Source organism: Amaranthus tricolor, chromosome 5 (assembly GCF_026212465.1).
Source record: "Amaranthus tricolor cultivar Red isolate AtriRed21 chromosome 5, ASM2621246v1, whole genome shotgun sequence".
Taxonomy (NCBI): domain Eukaryota; kingdom Viridiplantae; phylum Streptophyta; class Magnoliopsida; order Caryophyllales; family Amaranthaceae; genus Amaranthus; species Amaranthus tricolor.
In genome coordinates, this window is record NC_080051.1 from 23,739,712 (window position 1) to 23,764,936 (window position 25,225).

General features: G+C 33.2%; 3 protein-coding genes across 3 annotated transcripts; 1 reads left to right on the forward strand and 2 right to left on the reverse strand.

Annotated features, from left to right (window-relative positions):
- The first annotated feature begins 2,552 nt into the window (after positions 1 to 2,552).
- LOC130813590 (uncharacterized) lies at positions 2,553 to 14,017 on the forward strand. Its single transcript, XM_057679427.1, has 10 exons — positions 2,553 to 2,736; positions 6,669 to 7,614; positions 8,501 to 8,969; positions 9,163 to 9,216; positions 10,598 to 10,774; positions 11,497 to 11,588; positions 12,266 to 12,365; positions 12,452 to 12,547; positions 12,624 to 12,734; positions 13,299 to 14,017. The coding sequence occupies exons 1-9, from the start codon at positions 2,553 to 2,555 to the stop codon at positions 12,681 to 12,683; spliced, it is 2,178 nt and encodes a 725-aa protein (XP_057535410.1). The 3' UTR covers positions 12,684 to 12,734; positions 13,299 to 14,017.
- A 1,060-nt stretch (positions 14,018 to 15,077) lies between these two features.
- On the reverse strand, positions 15,078 to 18,650 carry LOC130812510 (UPF0481 protein At3g47200-like). Its single transcript, XM_057677996.1, has 2 exons — positions 18,449 to 18,650; positions 15,078 to 16,512 (listed from the first exon to the last, which is right to left on the reverse strand). Exon 2 carries the CDS (start codon positions 16,489 to 16,491, stop codon positions 15,241 to 15,243), a length of 1,251 nt encoding a protein of 416 aa, XP_057533979.1. The 5' UTR covers positions 16,492 to 16,512; positions 18,449 to 18,650; the 3' UTR covers positions 15,078 to 15,240.
- A 174-nt stretch (positions 18,651 to 18,824) lies between these two features.
- LOC130812509 (UPF0481 protein At3g47200-like) lies at positions 18,825 to 22,462 on the reverse strand. The gene is made up of 2 exons (XM_057677995.1): positions 22,188 to 22,462; positions 18,825 to 21,838 (listed from the first exon to the last, which is right to left on the reverse strand). Exons 1-2 carry the CDS (start codon positions 22,209 to 22,211, stop codon positions 20,540 to 20,542), a joined length of 1,323 nt encoding a protein of 440 aa, XP_057533978.1. The 5' UTR covers positions 22,212 to 22,462; the 3' UTR covers positions 18,825 to 20,539.
- Between the last annotated feature and the right edge of the window lie 2,763 nt (positions 22,463 to 25,225).

Below are 25,225 nucleotides of genomic sequence, written 5' to 3' on the forward strand. Positions count from 1 at the left end.
TAATAATAATAATAATAATAATAATAATAATAATAATAATCAATACTATAATAATCATTATATTTATTACAACTAATATTTTTAATTTCTTTATTTTTGAGAGTTGACATTGATTTTTTAAGGTGACCAAACACAGAGTCTAAGATGAATTTTATAAGGTTGTCATTTGTCAATAATATATTTTTCTACAATTTTCATATAAAACATTAAATCAACTAAAATAAACATTTTTTTTTTCATTTTGATTGTGTGAAAAATAGCAATATACCAAATTGTTGTGATTGGTGTGACTTGAGTGCACATTTGATGAGGTGCATTCATGTGTGACCTTTGGGATGGAATCCCAAGAATGTGTTAATGTGGGTGTATTAAGTTAAGTTTTGATGATTGATTTATGATGGTGATTAAATATGGATTAATAAGGTAATGAAGTGTGAGAGTTATGGGACTTAATGAAGAAGTGAAAAGGTTGAATCAAGATGCTCTACTATGCAAGTCGAGCAATATTGTCAAAAGCCTCTGAAGAGCCGCTCGACCAGCTCGCTCGACCGAGCGAGCTCCAGATTGGGTCGAGCGAGCAGACAAAATGCAACTAGAAGCTTATTGAAGCCCGCTCGACCAAGTCGCTCGACCGAACGACCCCATGTTTTGGTCGAGCGAAGTCTCTGATACTCTAGAATGTAGTTTCATGACTCTTCATGTACTTAGGGATGTTTCATTATCATTTAATCATAGCTTTAATGTACTTAATGTAACTTAAAGTGATCTCTCCTATAAATAGAGAGCTCTCAATCACATTGTAATCATCCACAAAATACACCCCAAGCCAAACACTAGCCTATATCTCTTCTCTATTGTAATTCTCCATATTTGAGAGTTTTTTGAACTCCTTTTGATAGTATAAGAGATACTACACACCGGAGGACGTAGCCTTAGTTGGGTGAACCTCGTTAAATCTTTGTGTTGTTTAATTGCTTTATTTTCTCCTACAAACATCGATATTATTGATAGCGTAATTTGTTTGTCACAAAACCTCATGCACTCGATCTTGGTAATATTGGAGTTTGAAACACATTGTTCAAACTCTAATACATCGTCGTTTTTCACAAACAACAGCCTCGCTAATCAATAGTTCTCTCGAGTCTCATTTGAAATTGCACCATAGACTCAAATATACGAAAAACTAAACAAAACAAAGATTTCGTAATAATTAGTTAAAATAAAAAATTTCAATCCAAAAAATTATTTTTAAAATTTATAATCATAAAGATATCAAAGTGTACCTTTCGGGATATAAATCAAATGGGACGTAAGCACTATTAATTAATTTTAAAACTGAAAATTTCCAATTTTGTACACATGTAGCTTTCACTAGCTATAATTACGTAATTTTATGTATTATTGTGATTATATATATATATATATATATATATATATATATATATATATATATATATATATATATATATATATATTATGCATATCTAAAAATTATAAAAAGTTAATGATATAAATATATGCAATTAGATTATTTAATAAAGATCCCATTTAATTTTATACTTTTTACACATTAATCATAATACATAAAATATACTTGCACAATAAATAATATGATTGAATAAACATCATGTTAGAAGTATTTCAAAATGGGATGGAAGTATATAGATATACCGAATATGCAGTAGGTCTATCAAACAGATCAGGTTGAATCGGGTTTGGGTTCCAGTCATATATAAACAGGCTAGAAAACCATTAATCTAAATCCAACCTGTTTAGTTAATTGAGTCGAAAATCACAACCTTGATCCGACCTGCAACAAATGAGGTCGATCTGATTTCGATCCAGTTAACTCGTTTATAGTTTTATTTTTTATTTTTTATTTTTTTATTTTAAGATTTTTAACATTGTTTACATCTTATTTTTAAGGCCTTAATTTTAAACTTTATGTTTTCCTATTGTTTATTTTTTATTTACTATGAAAAATAAGAAAATATTAAATGAATTAAGTTTGGGTTATACTTAGTGATTTAACATGACTTAACACGTTTAATTAAATAAGGTATATAAATTTATTTCAGGTTTTAAATTTTGCCTTAAACCTAACCCACTTAATAAACAAATTTGGTCGGGTGAACCATTTAATTTAGTGGGATAAAAATCTCGATTTAAATCTACTTATTTCGAGTTAGGTTTAAATCAGATTAAGGTCGAGTCAGGAAGAGTTATACGTAGAGGTGTTCAACGGGGCGGGTCGAGCCAACGGGTCAAGGGTCGGGGTCACATTTTAACGGATTAATGGCGGGTCAGGTCAATAATGGGGCAGGTCATTAACGGGCCTTGGTGTAAAGGGCCGAATTGGATAATTATTGAAAAAAATTACCACTTTTTTTATATATTTTAAAATGATATTAATATTGATCAACCCTATTAGTCATAGAGTATAATAAGAAAAATAATTTTTATTAACTTTTAAAAAACGAGTTAAAGTGGATCGAATTTTAACAAACTTTAATACATCCCGGCCCATTTAAATTTTGACCCGACCCGACCCGATGCGCACCACTGGTTATACGGAGTTACGCACTCAGCAGAGTATAGAGGATTTGAGGTACAAATATACTAGTATACTTCTCCCCATTGTCCTCAGTTTTTCTCTTATTCTGCTTTTACCTTTCAGTTTCCTTTGGGTTGTTGATATGGCGGAGCGTCACCACCGCAAACCACCTCCGAATTTAGGTACGAATCTAATTCTTCTTCTCTTGTTTTCTGATTCCTCTTTCAAATCATTGATTATGTGTTTTTGTCATGTAAAGAATCCAATTTCAGTGATCCATATTTGTTCTTGCACCATTTCAACATATATATATTTTTTATTTTCGCTATTTGTTATGGGTTGATACATAAATTAGGGATTTTTATTCGAATTGGTTGTTTTAACAATTTGAATATTTTTTGGTTGTTTTGATTTGCTTGGCATTTTGAATGCAAAATTTGTTATTAAATTTTGTTGTTGATGATGTCTCAAATACATTGGGGTTTTAAAAAAGAAAAAGGACATGTTTGGAGGTTATCTGCTTGGGATGGGAAGGTTAAGGCTGTACTCCTATCATTTAATGGATATTATTGGATAGAGTTATTTGTCGTATGCCTATAATCTGAATTTTGTTAAAACTTTGTTGGTTGATTTTGAATTTGGTTATTCCCATTGAATCAATTTTGGTTACTGTTTTTCAATTGTGGTTATAAATTTACCCCCTTTAATCCAGGATTTTGAATGTGTCATTTTCAATTTCTCCATTCAATTATACAAGTTACTCCAAAGTATTTATCCTCTACTAAATGCCACTTTATGATGTGAAATACTTTTTTTTTTATCTCAATTCAAGTTAATATTTTTCAATTGCGTTGCAATTTTGACCAAGTTTAACAGATTTTTTTTAATGTTTATTGGTTAAGGATACTTATCATATATTCCTTCTAAGTTCTCGGTGCTTTTGTTTCTGAGATGACCTCATTAGAGTCTTCTGGAATCAAGTTTGTCAACTTTAACCGCTTGGGTGTTTTGTCTTATCTTTCCGAACATCCATTAACCTTACAAAGAATTGTACGCGTCCATTCCATTCGGTGAACTATGGTTTGGTTTGTTGTGATTGATGTGTCAACGGTGGACACAGCAGCTTATGGGCATTGTGTTGAATGTTGTGGTTGTTTCAATGTAAGCTCGCTTTGGAAGCTTGAGCTTTACTCTTGCAGTTAACACCAAGTATGTTGAAAGAGAATGGCTCGGACCCAACAACGGTAGAATTAATAAGTAGAAGTTGAGTGAAAAACAAAGCATAAACAAGAGAAACAATCAAACAATCAACACAATGTGTTTATGAGGTATCAATGGATACCTCCCCCTCAAATAAAGTATCTTATCATTAATATAATCACAATTACACTAATGACTCAACTTACAATAGTTAAGAGCTCACTCTTAACCCATAAAGGTTTCACCTTTAATGGTGAAACTTCACAAATGGCACTAATACAAAGAGAACACTCTAATGATCAATGCCCTAACTTCTCTAATGTATTTGCCTCTCCTCTTACTACTAATGGTGTTCTAAGCCTCTTATATATAGCCTAGCACATATTAGAAGCCCTAGGACCAAACCCTTGAAGCCCAAAGAAATCCCGCAACAAAACAGGACACGAGATATTTGGGCCTCAGGAAAGCCGCTCGATCGAGCGGACCCGCTTGACCACTCGAGCGAACTTCCAGACCCTTCTGATCAGTTGCAGCAACTTGGCTCGACCGAGCCAGCCTTGCTCAACTGGTCGAGCGCTCTCTTCTGGTGCCTGCTGCCTTCCTTGCTCGAGTAATCATCATCACTTTGAGCCTTGCCTTGACCATCGTGAGATTTGGTGCTTGGCACAACATATGTTTTGTAAGTTATTCCTGGGAAAATATCTATTTGTTAAACTTATCTTCTATTTCTTCAAGAGATGAAGACATTTGATTATTTTTGTTAGCTACAAGTGGAGTTGAGAATTTTCATACTAGTGAAGTGCAACTGTATTTGTTTACTTTGGTTATGGGTTTTGCTAATTCATTCTTTAATCTGATACTTAACAATATTTATGGCATTATTCTAGAGATCGCATTAGCATGACCTCGCATAAAAATACTTGGATTGTTGTTTTTCGTTCCAGTATCATTGCAGCGCAAGTGGTGATACCAAGTAGTGTAGTATATCTCATTAACCTCTGTAATGGGGGCCAAAATATTTCGTGGAACTTGATAATTTTGAGATGCATGGCTTAGTGATGATTTAGTTTAGTCTTCTCTAAACTAATAGCTTTTTGTACTTGGCTGTTAGATCAATTAAATAATTGCAAAATTTTTCAACAAGAAGATCTTTATTTTGTTTTATAGTTTATTTCAACTTAAATATAAATTACAACTCTGAATCTTTTTGCTTTGAAGTTTTGAACATTTAATAATACATGAAGAAATGACAACTATTTTGTGGCATTTAAAATAGGAGAATCTTAGAAAGATAGTGGGACGAAGGGAATACTTGTAACATCTAACTACGACTTCACTAAGTCTAAGTTTCAATAAGATAATTAGAATATCCTAATTGTTATCGAAGGCAAGCAATTCTGCATGTAAAATAAAAATTAAATATTAGATTCTTTTGACCGTTTGAATAATGTGTGAAAAATGAAACTAAAATATATTTTACACATTTTTTACACTTATTTGCTCTTGCTAGCCCACAAGTCACAATATCCTAAATTGAAGTTTTAACACTTGCTCTAAAATTCATAGATAATGCTACAACCATGCTGACAATTTGGGTGAGGACATGTGTTTCATCTTTCTTAACACAAGTTGTGATCCATAATTTCGTATAAACAACAATTACGTCAATGCCAAAGCTTTAATTCCAACCATATGGGGTTGGCTACGTGAATAAAAACAAACAACGTGAGAGATCATATAAACAAGTCCAAAATTTTGAATATTTATTGTATCAAGCCATTAAATGCATTCTTATTGTACACGAAATATTAGCCAAACGAAAATCTAAATGTTTAGCTAACTAATTAATTGATTTTAGAAAGACTTAATTTTCGTGCATTATTCCTTTCTGAGTTATGGTTTTCTTGTTTAGTTTTTAATATTCTTTTGTTCTCTTGGGTGCGACTATGCGAGATTGCAATTGCATGCCACTGAAATTCTCATAGGAGAGCAAGTCTGTTGATTTATTAAATGTAGGCTACAAGAAGATGATGTCCTTACTTGGGGATGGCCTTTGATGATAATTTGAGATGCTTGAGGGAGAAGTTTTATCCCGAGATGTTGGTATCTCGGTGTTCCAATCTTGACAAAAGAGGGTGGTACTTTTTGCGCTAACCTGCTCAATGGGCTTTCCCATGCCTCGGTCAATATGTGTTTCTCTTTGTGCAACTGTTTTGATTATGCATTTGTATATAGTATCTTATATTACTGGAAGCTCAAAGCTCCTGGTTTCTCAATTTCTTTGCTTGAGCAAAGCATAAGTATCTCTCATTTTCTTATTTTTGATCATGGAATTGAAATGAGGCTGTTTCATTGCGCAATGGTTGCTTTGTAAAGGATTCCGAACTTGCTGAACTACAAAATCTGTTACGTAATATGTGATTTTCCATGATATTTCTTATAAGTGAATATTTTACTTTATTAGCTAGTACAATCTATTCCTCAAAATAAGTAAGGTTCTTTACGGTATATTTATAAACTAAAAAGTCTAAGATGGTATATAAATCTTGAGTTAGGGTTATAAAATAGGTCTTTGCCATTTTGTCAAATCACTGTGTGACAGCTGCTCTGTAACACCTTTGAGATGCAGCTTACCTTGTCCGCGATTTCTTTTGATTCTCTGAATGTGTGATTACTTTAGAATAAGAGAACAATTCTCGACTAATTATCTATTGTTTGGAATATTCTTTTTAGTTGTTTTTCTTTTTGTAGGCTGGTTTTCTTGTTTCTTTCTATTTGCTAAAAGACCGACTTCCCCTTGAAAATTTTGGCCTAAGCTTTTAGGCCTCTACAGAATGCTTTTCTCTCCTTGATTGTTTTCTATATTTCTAATGTTGGTGTATTTGATTGCCTTTGTTTACATGGGCTTGTGCAGATACAGAGGGAATGGATATAGATCAGCCCATGGTTATTCCGGACACTCCTGATAGGGTTTCTAAAGAAGCAACAAATACTTCTAGCGCCAATAGTTTTTTCGATTCCAGTTCAAGAAATTCTGGGTCGGTAAATAGGGTCATTAAGGGTAGAAAGATTCAGCTTTTAGGTGGCAATCATGCTGGACGAACATATTCTTTTCCAAGGGATAATCTTGGTGATCTTGCTAGAAGTGAAGATGCAAGAAGCAGTGCTGTTCTTTCCCGTGTGGAAGCCAGCAAGAAATTTAAAGACAAGGGCAAACATCATTATCTCCATCATCATTTAAAGGATGAAAAAATTCCATATTCTAAAGCTCCTTACTCCAGTGTTACTGGAACATTATCATCTCATCATCATAATATAAGGGAGGAGCCAATTATGATTGATAATGGTGGGATTGCAAAGTTCTCTTCTAAATCTACAAGAGATGATTTAAGGACTCGAAAGATGGACATGGATTTTCAGCTTCCCAATCTACATGCTGATGGCACTTCTAAATCTACTAGAAATGACTATAAGGGAAAGGTGAAGGTTGGTCTTGAGAGCCCTATCTGTTGTAATGCTCCTTCTGTTAAAGGGGTTGATAGTGTCTGCCATATTACTTCAGATCATGATCCTGGAATGGGCCCTTCTGTGCCATTTCATTCTTCTAAAGTACCCAATAAAATAATGCGTAAAAATTTGGTACGGAATGGCTGTATATCTCCATATAATATTGCAAAGGCCAAAATGTTAGCAGAAGCTTCCAGTAATGGTCCTAAAATTGCTCAATGTGGTGCTGATTCAGGTCATTCTGAATCTATAGTTGGTGTTAATGAGGCGTCATTAAAACCAAATGTTGCATGCCGAGCCAAAGGAAAAGGGTTGTTGATTAATGATTCACCTTCGAAGTGCCCTGGTGGCAGGTATTTGTTCTACTAATATAACTATTTCTACTGCTCAAGATCTGTTTTTCCACGAAAATAAAGTAAATTAGATAACATTGCCTGCATTTGAAGAGTTTTCCTTCAAATGTTCTCACCTTTTTATATGATTTTTCTCATTGCCCGAGTAGTGAAGGAATTTTTGAGTTTTAGTAATAATTATCTTTAGGTTTGCGATCCATGTTTTGCTCAATGTTTTCTTGATTGTTCATGTGCAATAGAGAATTTGACGAGCATATGTGCAAAAGAGAAATGTTATGACAAAATGTTTTTCTTAGATGATGATAAACTAGAGAAATATAGATGACGTAATTTTAGAAGATGTGTTCTACAATAAAGAAAACGAGACAAATGCAAATGTCCTTTTGTCATCTTCAGTTGTTTATATTACTAGATAAATTCTCATGCCATACACGGTTTTATAAAAGTTTCTGTAGCTTTTGTCCTTCATGTTTCGGTATCTTTAATTTTTGAGCAATTTGTATCTTTGCCATTATTTGATTTTTTTTTTTCATTTGAATGATTAAATGATGTTTGTAACGAGACAAATAACTATGATATTTATACCTAACATTTACATAGCAAAAGGTTTGTAATACATAACTGTCCTACTGTGAAGCCCTTTATCTAGGTTATAGCTGATCGTGATTTTTACAATTGTCCCTTTTTGGATAGAACCTATCTGACAGTCTCTGAGAGGAAGTTATAATTGTTCTTTTTTTTTTTATTATTATTATTATTAATTTCATTATGTTTGGTGCCATATCTTTTATAGAAGACTCAAATGTACATTATCCATGAAGAATGTTTGTTTTAAGTCAATATAATTTGGAAATTAGTGGACTTATCGTGAACGCCATGTTTTTAGGAAGAATGAAATTGGGAATCATACTGACGGGCGTAATAAAGGAAAGTTACCTGAAGTTGACTGCATTATTGTACATGAAAATAGTGGCAACTCAAATAAAATTCTTTCGGGCAAAAGCACTTTGGCAGTTTCTACAAAGTCTGTACTCAGTGAAAGTCAGCTTCACACCCCAAGCTCATCTATTAAAAGGCAAAAGAAGCATGGTTTGAATTCAGGCAGCCCAGAGGTAATTTGTTTGAGTTCAGGTGGGGAAACATCAAACATGAAATTAAGGAATCATGGTGCTGTATCTCAGAAGGATTTTGGCTCTTCATGCGCTGTTGATGAATTCTCCGCTGAATTCAGAGAGAGTAGCTCACAAACTGAAAATGACTCAGAAGTTAGGGCCCAACTTCATGCAGATGAGATGTTGGCTTATAAGCTGCAGGAGCAATTGTATAATGAGATACCTGAACCTATATCAGACGCGGTTGGTCTCTTTTGCTTTGGAGGCTCTAATTACGTTATCTGAATAGTGATTTGGTTGTGTTATCTTTTATTTTTATTTTTCTGGAACTTTGGGACCTGTTTGGGGTGGACAGGGGGCTGTCCATTGTGGAATTTAACTCTTTTACTTATAAAATATTTTCTACAGTGTTTACTCACTAGGCTTGTTTGAACAGCAGGAATACAGGATGCAGCCTGCTTCTTCAAGAAGTCATCACGCACATGATATTGTAAGTTGTAACTTATATGATATAACCTGTTGCTGTTATGCCATCTTTTTCTATTTTGGAAAACTCATTTAATAAGCTTTATTCTCATTACATCTCATTTCACTCTTTAAATCTCTCAGTAACCAATGCCAGATCTCAGGGCAGCTGACAAATAGAATTAGAGAGCCTTCTGTCCTGCTTTCCCAATTCAAGACATTTATATTTTAAATTCATATCCAATATTAAAAAAAATTGTCTTTTCAATATTTACTTATAATGCTGATCTTGTATTTTTCAATGTAAATCTTCTAGTATAAACAATTAACTTACACCTCCTTCCATTTTTGTTTATCCCTATTGGAATCTTTCGTTGTTTGGCAATCTATTTCTCTATTTTACAACTTTTGGTACCACCCATTCAGCTAGTTATCTTACAAATCTTGATTTAATATTTCTCTCTCTTTACCCTTTAACTCATATTTATATCAGCAATACCTCATCTTCCTTGTTATTTCTCGCTTCACGTACAAACAAAAGGGACAAAGACAATATATTAATTATATTACATAGACAGTCTCATAGTGAGACCATCTCTATTGGGCTGACCCATATACATTTAGTGTGTTAAAGTGATCACTTAAAATTAGAGAAATGGTGAGACCATCGCTACTGACAATTTACTTGAATTTTGTCAAATTCTGTAATGAGTTGACATGATTCAAATATTCCTCCCTTTGAAATCTAAATTTACTTCTTTTACTCTACTTAATTTATATTCCCATGATTTAAAATTTCTCTCCACAAAACAACTTGGCATTACATTTGTTTTAGTTTCATTGACCGAAAAAATTATCTAGTATAGACGTAAAACATCATTCGTTCTCTTGAAGCAATCGACAATTGTGTTAGCTTGTCCAGGATTGCTGCATTTAAAGTTGTGATCTACACCAATTGTGATTGAAAATTCTTGGTGCACTGATGCATGTGTTTAAAATACCCCCTTGGTTTAAGTTCTTATAAGGTGGAGCATACTTAGAGCTCTGATCAATTGGCAGTTCACTTATGAATCTAGGATACCAAGTTGGTGAATAGTCATGTTCCAGAAATACTACCAATCCCAGTGTTGGATGATGTTTTTTAATGTTTTCTTTGGACATATTCTCCTTCTTTTTCCCAAAAACCTCTCTCGTCTCCTATGTGATTATTTATTTAGCAATAAATTATAATTTTGCCTAGTAATTCACTGTTGATTCCGCCTCTGGTGACGTGTAGCTGTTTCTGCTTTCGTTAGCTTTGCAATTCTGAATTGAACCCCTCCCCTCTGAAAACTGTGTTTTTGCACTCTTCTATTAAGACACTGTGAAATAAATGTCATTAGAAACCACTCTTGTATCTTTTGCAGATGGGGGCCCCACCGTCCAACCGAATGCAAACATCTCAACAATCACTCCGTGGTCGCCTCCGTCGAGGAGGATTAGCACGATTTACCAGATCACATGTAGCAAACCTGAGGAATAGTTTTCATCGTCATCCTAGAGGGGAGAATTTATCTTTCCCTTCAGATATGAATCTTGAATTGGTATTTTTTTTTTCCTGTAAATATTTTGTCTTTATTATGTCTCTTCTATTTATTGACGAGCAACAAATCCTTGCTCGTGTTCTTCTCTGGTAGGATTTGGTAGGAGAGAAGGAGTGATTTCGTACCGTCCAAATTCTAAACCTTATACGCTCCCTTTGTTTAGGAGCTTTGTATTTTTACAGTCTTTTATTTTTGTGTTTCATACTTTTGTGATAGGCTGTTTTTCTGAGTCTACTCATTTGAGTTGAACCAAACAAAACATTGTGTTAATTTTTTTAGTTGTATATTTTCCACGTGCGGCCTAGTTAGTTTCAGCTCACAGTTAGTTTGGTTGGCCTACTCTTTATGGACTATATAGTTTAAGCCTTTGATTTTGACTAGCAACAGAATATATTAGGCTGTGGGAGTGCTTAGTTCTGCTGGGTAGCTGATCTTTTGCTGGCTTGCCAGAGTTCTCTTTTATGTGTTTGAGCCTATCTTTACTGTGCGTGTTCCCTAATAGTTCGTGAATCTGTTTATAGAATAATGATCTTCATATGGCAGAACACTATGGTGTCCTGACTCCTGATTTGTATGGTATATAACGTCTCAAGTTTATTTGGTGAAATTTTATTTTAATAACTCGTTTACTTAAAGAAAGCATGCTTGTATTGTCTTGGCATGATCTGGTTTTCCTTTCCTCTCATTTGTATTTTTGATGAAAGCCTTTGTACTTTATGTAGAGAATGGATTTACTAGAGTCCTTGGAAGCTGTGGTGAATGATGATATCAGAATGGTTGATCAGCTTCTTCATTCTGATCGTGAATTCAGCGAGTAAGTTTGCATCCTTGATCCTACACTATTCAGTAATCAGTATAACCTGCTTTGTGCTAGCACCAGTACATGAACTTTTTTTAATATTTTGAATCTTCTTGTGTTAAGTATGACCAACTACTGAACATGGTCATTGTTTTCTAGCAAATTATAAACTTCTCTTTATCACTTGTTAAGGTGTTTTAAGTTTTCTTTTGTATTCGAAACCTGAGGGCATATTACATTCGATAATTCCAATCTAAAGTTCTAAAGATTTTCATCTTTCCCTTAAGTATCCAACGCATTCATTTTGTAATCTAACTTTCATAACAACCCTGCTATTATGTTGTACTTGAATGAGTTAGTTTTGTCTTAGTGTACCAATAACTTGTAAGTCATAACATATTTTATGATCAAGGGGGTATTTGTTTTGGCCAGTGTAACATAATTCGCTAGCTAATTTGCCTTTTGAATTCGCGTTTCGCACAAATTTGCCCAAAAATAGCCCAGAATCGACCATAATACGCTTTTTTCGATTCGTGAGGAGATTAGCGAATCATGTGACACTGGTTTTGGCTGTTGATGTTATGCTGTTTGTGTTGCTTTTTGTTTTACTTGTATTTTAACCTTTCATTAACAAGTCATGAGTTTTCTTTTTTTGTTTTTTTTTCTAATTTTTTATCTTGCAATTTATGTAGACATGATTATGAAATGTTATTAGCTCTTGACGACAACAATCATGCACATCTTGGTGCATCAGTTGCTCAGATAGCCAACCTCCCTGAGTCCAAAGTACAAGTGAGTATTTATGCGCTTGGTGTTAATGATGGATGTTAAAAGATGAAACTAAACACTGACATCTGAATGCTATTGTTTACGTACAGAACGATAACTGTGATGATTGTTCAATATGTCTCGAAACCCCTGTGATTGGGGATACCATGCGTCATCTGCCTTGCTTGCATAAATTTCACAAAGATGTAAGTTTTACATAATGGCTGCTTCTCTTTTGTCGTTTCATTCTGGATTATTGATTGTGGTGGTCATCCTCGGCAGTGTATTGATCCATGGTTGAGAAGAAGAAGATCATGTCCAGTTTGCAAGTCAGATATATGATTTCTTTTTGTTCTGCATTTGTCAAAGTGCAGGCAATTTCATGTTGATCAGGTAAAATGAATGATTTTAATCTTTTAGCATTAATTGGTCTGGAGAGTTTCCTTTTGTCCTTTCCTAGTTCTTAATATGGATTTCTCGCGTGTCATAAATATTTCAAAATCTTATTTAATATGCAGTGTAATGTAAATGATTCTACATAAGTGGTTGTTCCATTGATACACAAGTCTTTTGAAAGTCAATTTGAGTAGAAATATATGTTGTTTAATTTTCAATAACATAGGAAGTGCAACCAAAGATCACAAAAACAAAAATTTAAAAATAGATTGATCGACTTGATATGCCTTTTGTTATACAGACACCAAATCAAATTTATAATGTGTTGTGGGCTTTGTGGTTTTATAGTGAGTTGTGACAAAGTAACTTTGGTAAAAATGTTAAGGGATTAGCAGAGCATCTCATCAAAGCCTGATCCACTTTCTGTTTTTGTCATCCTTTTAACCGTCACACTTCTGTTCTTTTTGCATTTCTCTAATGATGTAGGCATGTTACTGAGGTATGTTAAACTTAGCTTCCATCATATGTTTTGCTCCTTATACCGTAAACTTGTATACGCAGGTCTATCTGATTTCTGAAATATGGGGCTTTTAGATATTGGCTAGAGAAACCCCCTTATGTACTTGCTCAACTCCAAGTCGAGGCAATATATAGCATAGCTCACAGAGAAAGAAAGACTGAAATCGAACGACATATATTACTTTTGGATCACATAGCAAATCATTCTTATATAACTGTCATATTTGCTGGAAGTCTTTGTTATAACAAAGTGTATTACTTATAATAATGCTTAGATTAGTTACAAATAGCAGTATAATTTTTCAACAATGTGAAAAGTTTTGAAGATGCTGATTTTCTTGGGCAGCTTTTAGGTACTGCCACAGCTTCTATGTAATGGAAGTACAGACTACATTTTCAGAACCTAAGGTGAATTTTGAAGATGCTCAGGCTCAACCATTAACTGACATTTGTGGTACATTTGCTGTATAATTAATATTCTTATGCCTCCTCATCTTGCTACATTTATATTTATAAGTTCTCACGTTTAATGGTGGATCTTGAACAATTTTTTTGGGAGGGACTCAATGGTGGTGTATTTTTTGGGGGGTTGGTAAAAGTTTTAATCAAAAAGAAGATTTTTTTTTGTGGGGAGGGGGTTGAGCTCTGGCCGACCGAAGCTAAGGTCCGCCATTACTTACACTGAAAATTTTTGATGTGTTAAATTCAGTGAGATTGAAGAGTATTAATATCATAACTCAATTATATTTTTAGAATTCCAATAATTTTGCCTGATTTTTTTTATTTTAGTTCGTCTTAATAAATTTGTTTTATTTTTGTTTTTTGACATGAACCTAGTACTATTACTTTATATTTTCTCTTATTTCTAAATACTTTATTAGTTTAACCCTGTACCTAAATACTTCATTGGAATGGAGGAGTAAACTATATTTACAACTTACAAGTTCAATAGATTAACTAACCTTATTAAATTAATCAAAGTACTCATAAAAATCTTCTCAATAGTTGGTTTAATTACATGAATTTTTAGCCAATATTTTAGTTGGTCAAACTAGCGAACAACCTTAGCCAACAATTTCAGCTAACATTTATTTGTCAAACAGGTCCATATATAATTAATTATACTTCCTCCGTTCCATAATTGTTGCTACATTTGCATGGGCACGGGAATTAAGAAAAGTGATTGACCTACACTGTAGCTGATTGTTTACTTTATAGAGTATAGTATTTTATTATTGTTAATTGGAAAAAAAAAAGGAAAAATAGGTTGTTAGGTTACTTTATAGAGTATAGTATATATTTTATTATAGAGTATAAAGTGTAGAGTAGGATAAAAATAGGGGTAGATAGAACTTTAAATGATTGTTTTATTACTAAAAACGGAAATGTAGCAAGTAATATGAAATTGCCAAAAATAGAAAATGTAGCAAGTATTATGGAACGGAGGAAGTATATTGTATGATGTGATATGATATCTTTAGAATATGCTACATTAATCAAATAAAAGTAAAAATTTTTTTTAGTGTAATGTAGCAAATTCATAAGTGAAAACTAAACTAATAAGTAAATGCATTTTTAGTAAAGGGAGGAAAAAGAACAATAAAAACTCTTCAGTTTTACTCTTTCTGATAGACAATATGCAGTAGACACAAAAAAGCATAAAATTTTCCGACAATAACCTAGGTTTAAACTAATTCTGTATCTTAAGTGAAACCATTCCTTCAGTCACTCATATATTCCAGCTTCAGTGTCCCTCCTAAATTCGACTTCCCAGACACGAAGTTCACTGATGGCTGAGTGCAACCGCCATGCTAGAGGATATTGTCATACTGCACCAATTTTTTTACAAAATATTTGATCAAATATGATTACAGCAGAGTATTTTGGGTTAGTCCTCAATTATTACAGGGATTATTACTACTGTTTCTGAAATTCAGCACCCTTTTAAGACTTTAAAAGGGTGCACAAGAAAATTTTGGGGTATTCAATATTGTAGTTGAATAATATCACAATAAGTTTGAATAACAGTAAGAATAAGCAAAACTATAGCAGCAATGGTGGAAATCATGGACCATGGATTACTGAAGTAATCTTGCCGAAGTATTGCTTTCCATCTATTCCAAGGAGTACCGCAATAAGCATTGAGTCGCCTACAGACATCAGCATAATAGAAGCTTCCACGAGAATACGTTGTTCCCTTAGAAATATTGCTAAAGAGTCTATAAACGTCCTCGCTGCTACCCGGGGAGTTTAAGATAATCCCATGATTGACCAACACTTCGACATCCTTCCTGTCGTAGATGAGGCTATCCAAGAACAGAACATAATCAACCACAAAGGATTCCCGAGGGTAATGACATTGCTCGAAGGCGACCAGGTTTCTGAGTTGAGATTCTGTGTGATTTTGAAGCATCAGTTCAGGTATATGAAGGACTCCGTTTTCAAATTTGATGTTGAGGAACTTGTCGTCTTTATCGGCCTGTAAGGTTACGCCAGATTCATACAGCTCAGAAATTCCATCTGGGAATTCCCAATCTTCACTGTCGTGGCAAATCTCTTTCTTTTCGGGTGGTAGGTAGTAAGTTCTAAGAAAATCAACCAAATGCAGAACTTTTGTCTTCTGGAAATGCTGAGGAAATTTTCCGTTTTTTATCAGGCATTCACAAGTGAGCTTCATGAAGCCATGAGCCTTCTCCTTTTCATTGTCTTCGAAAGCAATGTTGTATAATAGTTCAAGGATGAAAAAGGGGACTTGATTTTCTAGTAACTTAAGATCGCGTAATACAGCTTGGCTTAGAGCTGGCCTGTGGAAAATACGGTCGTTGGGCTCAATATCAGCAGCTCCACGCCACCTTAAAAAGAACTCGATTATGAAGCAGCCATCAAGCACAAGCATCTCTGTAAAATCTAAGCTGGATAAATCAATGGGTCCTAAATAACAATCCCGAGCTTCCTTCTCCCACTTCATCGACGCACTTAGATAGTCCTCCAATTCCCTGTTACTTCGTTGAAGAAATCTCTGTAGATATCTCAACTTTTGCTCCTCCATGGCATGAAACTTTGGATTGCCACGATGGAAGGGGCCGATAGAGATTAGGGAAGGAGTGTAAGAATTTTCATTTACTTTACGGAGGTTTCTAGGGATTCTGTAAATACAGCATTTTGAGGATAAAGGAGGGAGTGTATCACACTTCCTCTTAATTGCAGTTGCTAAATCATCAATAGGGTCTTCCATTGAAATCTGAAAGTTCACTCCCTATGACAGAAGAAATAATTATCAGTTAAGACATATACAACAAAAGTTACTATGCTAGTAGTAATCCATTAAATCAACAAAAGATATGAACCCATCACCATTGCAAACCGATCTTAGATCAATATCTATTGCTATCATGGCTCCATCATTGGTCGCTAAGAATAAATCTCTGTTATTTTTGTTCTAATATTGTTAGGGGCACTAGCAACGCTTGTTCGCCTTGTTTGGTAAATGGTTTTTCTAAGTAGGTCAAACAACCAAAAATTTGTTTAATAAGCGACATTTAAACCAGTTGAAAAGCTGGCTTTTAAGCCGATATAAAGAAGAATCAACAAAACCCTTCGGTGGCAAATTCAAAGAGACATAGAATAAAATACTTAAAAGCCTTCTTGGATTATACTCATCAAACCCTTGACTCGGAAGGAGCAGAAATTCATCATGCTACATGACTATAGGACATGAGTGCATGAAATTAACTATGCAATTCTAGCTAGAAAACTCCGACCCGTTTTTGTTAGAAGGGAATCGACAAGAAAGAAGAGAAGTAAACGAAAAGACTTATCGGGATGAAATAACAAGAATGGAAAGGAAATTGAAAGAAAAGGGTTTCTAATTTTCTTTCTAACAAAACTAGTAAAATTTCTCAAGAAAGAGTTGAAGATAGTCTCTTACAACATACTCGAGGAAAAAGGGTGTATTATTTTCTATTCTATCTTACAATCTTTGCAATCTATATAATAGATAGATAAATTTGTTTGTTTCTTCCATCATCTCTCCCTTTCTTTCCCAATCATCTTGAAAACCAAACTATAGATTCACAGCTTACTTATGAAACTTCCCATAATTTGAGACTTTCTCACCCAAAAGAGAAAAGAAGCTCGATAATTCAATAAAGTAACAAATACAGAAACAAAAACTACTATGCGTATGAGTGTTTGTCGCTCTAAGTGGTTCCATGCCTCGATTATGTAGGGGGTGCACCGTAGGTTTATAACAATCATCTCAATAAAACCTAGTCACATTCAATGATCATAAACGAAATACTAGAACACATGGATACTAAAAGAAAAGCTTAAGCTATTGACACTTTGATTTTAGCCTATTAGGCCTTGTTTGGATGGAGGGAAATAAAAGGATTTGAAGGGATGAAGAACCCATTGTTTGGATAGGAGAGAATTTGGAGGGAAGGGAATTGGAATGATTAAGTCCCCTCATTTGGTTAGCATCCAAATATAAGAGTAGAGAAAAGATTTAGAAGAAAATGATTTTTTTTTTTCCTTGCCTTTCCTTCCTATACAAACAATGGATTCTTTTCCCACTCTTTCCCTCCCCTTCCTTTCCCTTCCTTTTCTTTCCTTTATCTTTTCTCTCCAAATTTGCTATCCAAACATAGTGTTACTTCCATGTGAGTTGATTTTGAATTCCAAATCAATGATTCCATTTGTCAGATTTCTACAATGATCTATCCCTTAATTGTTTACTACATATAAATCATCATAGAACATATTTCAAGATCTGGGACATGAAAGACTACAAAAATGGGGGGAAATTTGAACTTCCCCACATCAGTAACTAAGTGGAATATAGGATTAGAGTTCTCTAAAGATACAAGTAATAGGAATCAGAAAATGATCCTCATAATGCCCTTAATACATTACATATATTAAAATCTATAGCAATATGTTCGTATTTCAATTGAGAAAGAAAATAATATTTTTTTAAAAAAAAAAAACCCCAAATTCAAATTCGGATTAATAGAGTTACTTAGTACAGCAAGATTGTGGTTCTCAAATTAGGATGAAGAAATTTTCTTTTAACTGAACAATATACGCAAGATTTAGAAAGCAAAATTGAAAATGGGGATATCATTTTTTGATCGGAATTAAGAAAGTAAGAAGATTTTGAGAAGAAAAAAGAAAAAGGAGAGTAAGGGTACCTGGTAAAAGAAGATGAATGGCGGCTCTTACTACTAGTCTCCTACAATGGAAAATGATGATCAATCATCAATGGACAATTATGAGAGTGTTTAGACCTAATTCAAAAAATTATAATTCTACCCAGCTGAGATGATGGACACAATGAGAGAGGAGAGATACTGATCAAGGGCTGATAGCCTGATAGATTGATTGGGAGAGGGAGAGAGAGACTTAGTAGTCAAACACCATGGCTATCGACTATTGACTATGCTATGTGGACCCCAGCTGTTTGGGAAAGATTTTTCATACTACCTCCCACAAATATTTTTAGTATTGTTTATTATTTAAATTTATTTTATATATTACGGTTAAAATATATGAAAAAAAATATTCAAGTGAGATCTTGTTAGAATCGTCTAATCACGCATTTTCATAATATCAAATTTTATAATTTTAGTTATGCAGATTTCAAGATATAAATAACCTAAACAGCAATTAGATTGCGTAATAAAGTGAAATGTATCAAGCACTAATAAAACAATAAAGAATGACATAGGAGAGATGATTATCTTGTTGCATTAGGTGCAACTTATATTGGGGCTGCTAGTGGAGGGTTAGGGTAGGTTACCTGCCAATTCGAGTGACAAGGCTTGGAGAGATGCACTTGTAGGTTGGACACCATGTTAGAGAGTCATGTGTATTTATGTTGTATTTTCATTACTATGCTATGTCATTATACCAATTTGTTTTTCTTACATGTTTTGATGCACTCAGATTGATTGGTGCCCAAATCTTTAGAATCCAACGAGGTTATGCTGGCATATCTTATTGAAGGGTATATTACAATTTTGAAATTGTGGTGGTGTACGACTAAGAAGAACGTTAATAAGTTGAGACATGTTCAGAGTGTCCCTATAAAGATTTTTATGTCTACTGAGTTCCATCGGCCTTTTTAGTGTCATTTGGGTCAGTAGACATACATCGTGGTAGAATAGGTTTCCTCAATGTAGTATGATCGCGTCCGAGACATTTAGGTGAATTGTCATATCATATGAGACTATTTTGGTTATTTGAACTGATTTACCACGATGTCGATCCTATTCAACCGGTTGTGGAGGAGTCCCAGAAGTATGACTAAGTAAACAATTTATATTATAATAAGTGTCTTTTGCATTGGGCCTAAGGGTAAAAACCTCGTAAAAAACACCCCTTTCAAATAGCGGCCAAAACATGTCTCCCCGGGAAACGAGTACGAGAGGTTGATTTGCAGCAATTCATGCTCCTCTATAGAAAACTCGGGGAAAAATGAGCACTTAACAAAGTCCATTCCTAGATTTGATTGTCTAAAATGACAATATGCAAGATCATACCAAAAGCCCAAGACAAATCCAAAGAATCCACAGGTCACTTTGTTTAACACATGCAATGAACTTTCCATGTTAGCACCACATCCCACATGGGACCCTCTACCAATCAAACCTATAAATCCAAAATCCATACAATTTTGTTGAGATCTTAACAATTCTAGTACAAAGCAATTTGAACTAACTTTTACTCCCTCCAATTCTTTATAATTATTCCCTTTTCTTTTTGGGCAATTTACTTTTATTGGCCCATTTTCATTTTAAAATATATTGTATTTTTTACGTGGTCCTCTCATTTTCTTAATAGTGAAAATACCCAATATTGTATATGGGCCTATTATTTTAAGTGGTCCCTTCATTTTCTTTATATTAAAAACACCCACTATTGCACATGGGTATTCTATTTTAGGTAGTCCCTTCATTTTCTTAATATTTGTGCCCAAATCAAAAGGAATAACTAAATTGAATTGGAATGAGTATTAAAATTTCTACAAAACCCAGCTAATATCATGACAAATTTGTATGGTGTTTTCACATCGAGTAAGTTTTACCATCATTATAATAAAGTATATAACCCAGGACTTAACTAAAAGCTTAATCCCCCATATATGTATATACTCCATCACATCACTCACACCTCCAACCACAATTACACAAAAAGTGATCAAATCAACAATAAAAAAAATTAAGCCAAAAAAGTTTCTTGCATATAATCATCAATATAACTTGATAACCAGTATATCTCGTTCACAGATCAGTGTACATTAAACGTTTGGTAGCAATGATGCAACAAGCTGTTTGTACAACAGTAAGAATAAGCAACAAAACAGCAGCAACAACAGAAATACTAGCCCAAGGATTATTGAAATAATGATGATTCAAAGTAGCTTTCCACCTATTCCATGGTGCTTTAGAATGAGCAACCAATCTATTACAAATATAAGAGTAATAAAAATTGTTAGCATCATAATTTGTTTCTCTGCAAATGGTATTGAAAATATGTGCAACCTCATCATTATTCCCTAAAGAATTTGTAATAATCCCACTACTTAGAAGAACATCCACATCCTTAAGTGTAGCAATAAGAACATCCATAAACAAGATGTAATCTACAATGTATGAATCAAAATGGTAATGGCATTGCTCAAATGCTGATAAGTTTAACAGTATACATTCTGTATGATCTTCGACTTCGAATTTCGGGATATATAGAACTCCATTTTTGAACTTTATATCAAGTAAAGAATGGGTTTTCAGTTTAATGTTATTTACTGCAAATTTCACCCCAGCATCATGTAAATCCCCTGCACCAGGAGGAAATTTCCAACATTTACTGTATTTTTTGTATTTGGGATCATTCCTAAGTGTTTTGGGTAAGTAGTATGTTCTTAAAAAATCCAGTAAATGCAAAATTTTGTGTTTTTTGAACTTGTTTGGAAGATCTTTCTTCCCTAATAACACTTCAGAAGTAAGATTAGCGAGTGGGATTGAACTATGTATGGAATCATATAAACCTTGAAGGATGAAAAATGGGATTTGATTCTCAATTAATAATAAATCCCTTCTAATTACATGTTCTAATGAGGGTTTTTCAAAGATTTGATCATGTTCTTCTAATGAATCCCAATACCAATTTAAGAAAAATTCAATGATAAAACACCCATCAAGCAACATCATTTCAATGAATTGATCACTACTTAGATTTATTCTATCAATGTAACAATCTCTTGCATCTTTTTCCCAATCTTTAAGGGCTTTTAGATAGTCTTTTAGGGTTTTTTCCTTATTTCTTCTAAGAAAGTTTTGAAGATACCTTAACTTTTGATCTTGCATTGCTTGTAAGCTTTTGATTCCATAATGAAGGGGCCCAATTGAAATAAGACAAGGCTTGTATGCACTTATGTTTACATTTCTTAGAGTTCTTGGGACTTTATAGATGCAACATTTTGAAGAAAGTGGAGGTAATTCTTCAATTCTTTTTCTTATGGAATTTGCCACTTCATGATTTCCTTCTTCCATCTTCCCAATTTTAGATACCCTTTTTCTCTGAACAATTAGAAATTAACCCTTATGAATATATCAATCAAATTCATAAAAAATGGAGATGTTTAGCAAACGGAGGACAGTTGATAGCTAATTTGACTAACTGATTTTATCAATAGGAGCTGATTTATGATTTTATCAATAGGAGCTGATTTTATCAATGGTTTGATCAAGGAATCATCTATTTTACCTAAATAAATTAGAATTGTCGAACAACCTAATTTGCCAAATACCTCTAATTAGTATTAGATCCCTTCCTTTATATTGTAATATGAGATTATATATGGTATTACAATTACTAGTTTGATTCAATAAAAAGCGTAAATAATCAACAATCAAGGGAATATCTTACCTTTCTAGTAGTCTTTGTGGTCATAAGTTAAGCTCAAAAAGCATCCACCAACAATTACAACTTAAAAATTGTATGATTTTTATTTCTTTCAACTAAAAGAAGTGCAAATAGAAATGGATTAATGAAGATGTTAATTATAGTGATTAACAAGATGATTAGTGATTAAGAGGGCAAAAAAAGATGAAAGAGAGATGGTGACATTAGATAGAAGGTGGGAAAGTGAAAGAAAAAGAAGAGAAAGAAAGGGAAGATGTGATTGTTTTGAAAGGTTTAGATTAGTGAGATGGAGTATAATGCATAAATTAATCAAATCACATGTAATAATTTAATGATTATGCTCTTTTAAACATAAACAAATAGGGTTTTATAAAGAAACATATTCAAATGTGAAGTTGAGGGCCCCACTTAATCAAAGGATGCAAATGTTAACTACACTTCCAGTATCCCGTATAAGGTAGAGTCTTAGTGTTTTTTTTTTTTTTTTTTGAAAGATGCGGATAAATCATACCCGTTTCTCTAAGAAGAGAGTAAAAGAGATGTGCGCAATCAAGAAATCCCCAATTGATACCTGCACTCAATAAGGGTCGAACCCCGAACCTTTTATTCCACATGCAAATGCTCTATCCATTGAGCCACAAACACTTTTAGTAGGACTTAGTATAAGTAAATAATGATTATTTAAGCAAGTAGTAAATCACCTTTATGTGTCTCCATTTTATAAAAGGGCTTTTAAGATGTTTATTTTATTTTTTTTTATTTTGTTTATTTTAATATTATATATTTTATTATTTTGTGCTTATTTGCAAATAATCGTTATTGATTTTTCTTAACCACAAAAGGAGGCTAATTTTGGAAGCGTCATGGGTTTTGGAGCAGTACGACAAGTAAGAAGTTTCTTGTTTTATTTATTTTTTTTATTGAAGTTGCTTGATTAAGATATTTCTTTTGTCTTACTAAATTCGTTTTATAGATAATTAATATAAGAGAAATATATTAATGAAATAAAAATAACTTAAATTTGTATTTGTAATACTTTTTTCGTTTCATACTACTTACATCAAAATGACTTTTGCACTATTTATCATTTTATGGTAATTTATATATTTCGGCTAATATACGAGAAAAAATATAGTCATGTGGGATCTTGGTTATTTGTCTCGTCACATATTTTCATAATATCAATTTTTATAATATTTAATTATGTATATCTCTAAGTATAAACGATCCAACAATTATATTAAATTGTACAAAAATATCTATGATATAAGTATTTAAAAATGAACTAAGTAATAAAGAAAGTGAGACAAATTTAGTGATAGAGGCGGTACATGACAATGATATTCAAATGTGTTGACCACTCCCAATTGCCAATTGTTGCATCATGTAATACACCGATATTTGTGGCGTCTGTATGACAGTGATGTAAAACCTGTTCTAAGAGAGGAGCTGTCACATCCAATTTGTATCAAAGTTATCTATGGTGAAATAATTCTGATTTGTAAATTAGTAAAAAGGACAATAATAATAATAATAATACTAATAAGGAAAAAGTGATAAAAAGTATCTAATAAAATTTTTTTTCAAAAAAGTATCTTATAAAATTTTTTTTCAATAAATACCTAATAAAAATTTTCTTTTCAAATACCAAGTAACGACTGAGGTTAAGTTGACCGTTTATTATAGCGTTGACTGACAGATTTGGTTTTTCATTTGCTTTTTTTTCAAAAATCCCGATCCATTTTCATTTGCTTATTTAAAATAGTTTTTCTCTCCTACAATTCCCCATCTTCTTCCTCACTGGTTCGAAAATCACCATTGGAGACGGTTCATGCTTCGCCCAAGCAACCATTTTTTTGCAATTTAAAAGTTCTTCTTCCTTTACTATTTTCTTACTCATCTTCATTCACTTCCCTCTGCGAAAATAATCTTTGCCTTAACTTTTTTTTGTTCGAAAATTTGGGATAATCTTGTTGAATGTTACACTTTTGCTTTAGGTTGTGTGACCTCATGAAACCTATTTGGGATAATTTTATTGAATTTTGTTGAATTTTACACTTTTTGTTGAATTTTGTTCAAACCTATATTGTTGTTGAATTTGACAGTTTTTTTTTGTTCGAAAATTTGGGATAATTTTGTTGGATTTTTTTTTGTTTCAATTGGATAAACCTCTTCCTTCACTTTTTAGAAATATACCAGGAAGACCCACATAAAACAAGCGAAAGCTCGAGTTTAATGAGGGTAAAGATGAAAAGAAGAAGAAGAAGAATAATTTTGTTGAAAGGGACTTCAAGCAAAACAAGTGTGGGAACTGTGGAGGGCTTAGCCATTACAAAAAGATTTGCAAGAACCCAGCCAAATTAAATGAGGCATCTACTAGTGCAACATCAATTAAAAGAGGAAGTTCAAAAAAAGCATCCTAGTATAACTCCACCAACTACATTATTACCCCTACAGCAACTCAAACCACAACCAGAGCCTCTGAATCAGCTCACCCAGCAGCTACAACAACCACCAGAGCCATTCCAACTCCAACTAACAATGTTGCCACTTCATTCACTGCCAGTTGTGGTCAACAAAGGATTAAACATGTTGCAAGGAGGAAGAAGCCAGACAAGTCGACAACAACACAAGGGAGTTAACAACAATCAAGCTATGTTAATGATGTAGTAGATCAAAGTAGTCAAGTTTGAAACATTTGTCATATTTTGTGTTTGTATTGGATAATTATGAAGCTTTAATTGTGTGAACCTCTAGGTTTATGTTGGATGATGCTCTTATGTTGTGTTTCTATTGGATGATATGTGAACTTTTTTATAGATAATGTTGTAAGAGTTATATATGATGTTGTGTTTGTATTGGATAATTATATTGTATTTTTGGTACTCTTTTGAAAAGAAAATTTTTATTAGGTACTCTTTTGAAAAGAAAAATTTTATTAGGTACTCTTTTGAAAAGAAAAATTTTATTAGGTACTTTTTAAAGATGGACAAAAAAAGATAACGGAAAATTTAACCCCAGCCCTACTTGGTACTCTTTTG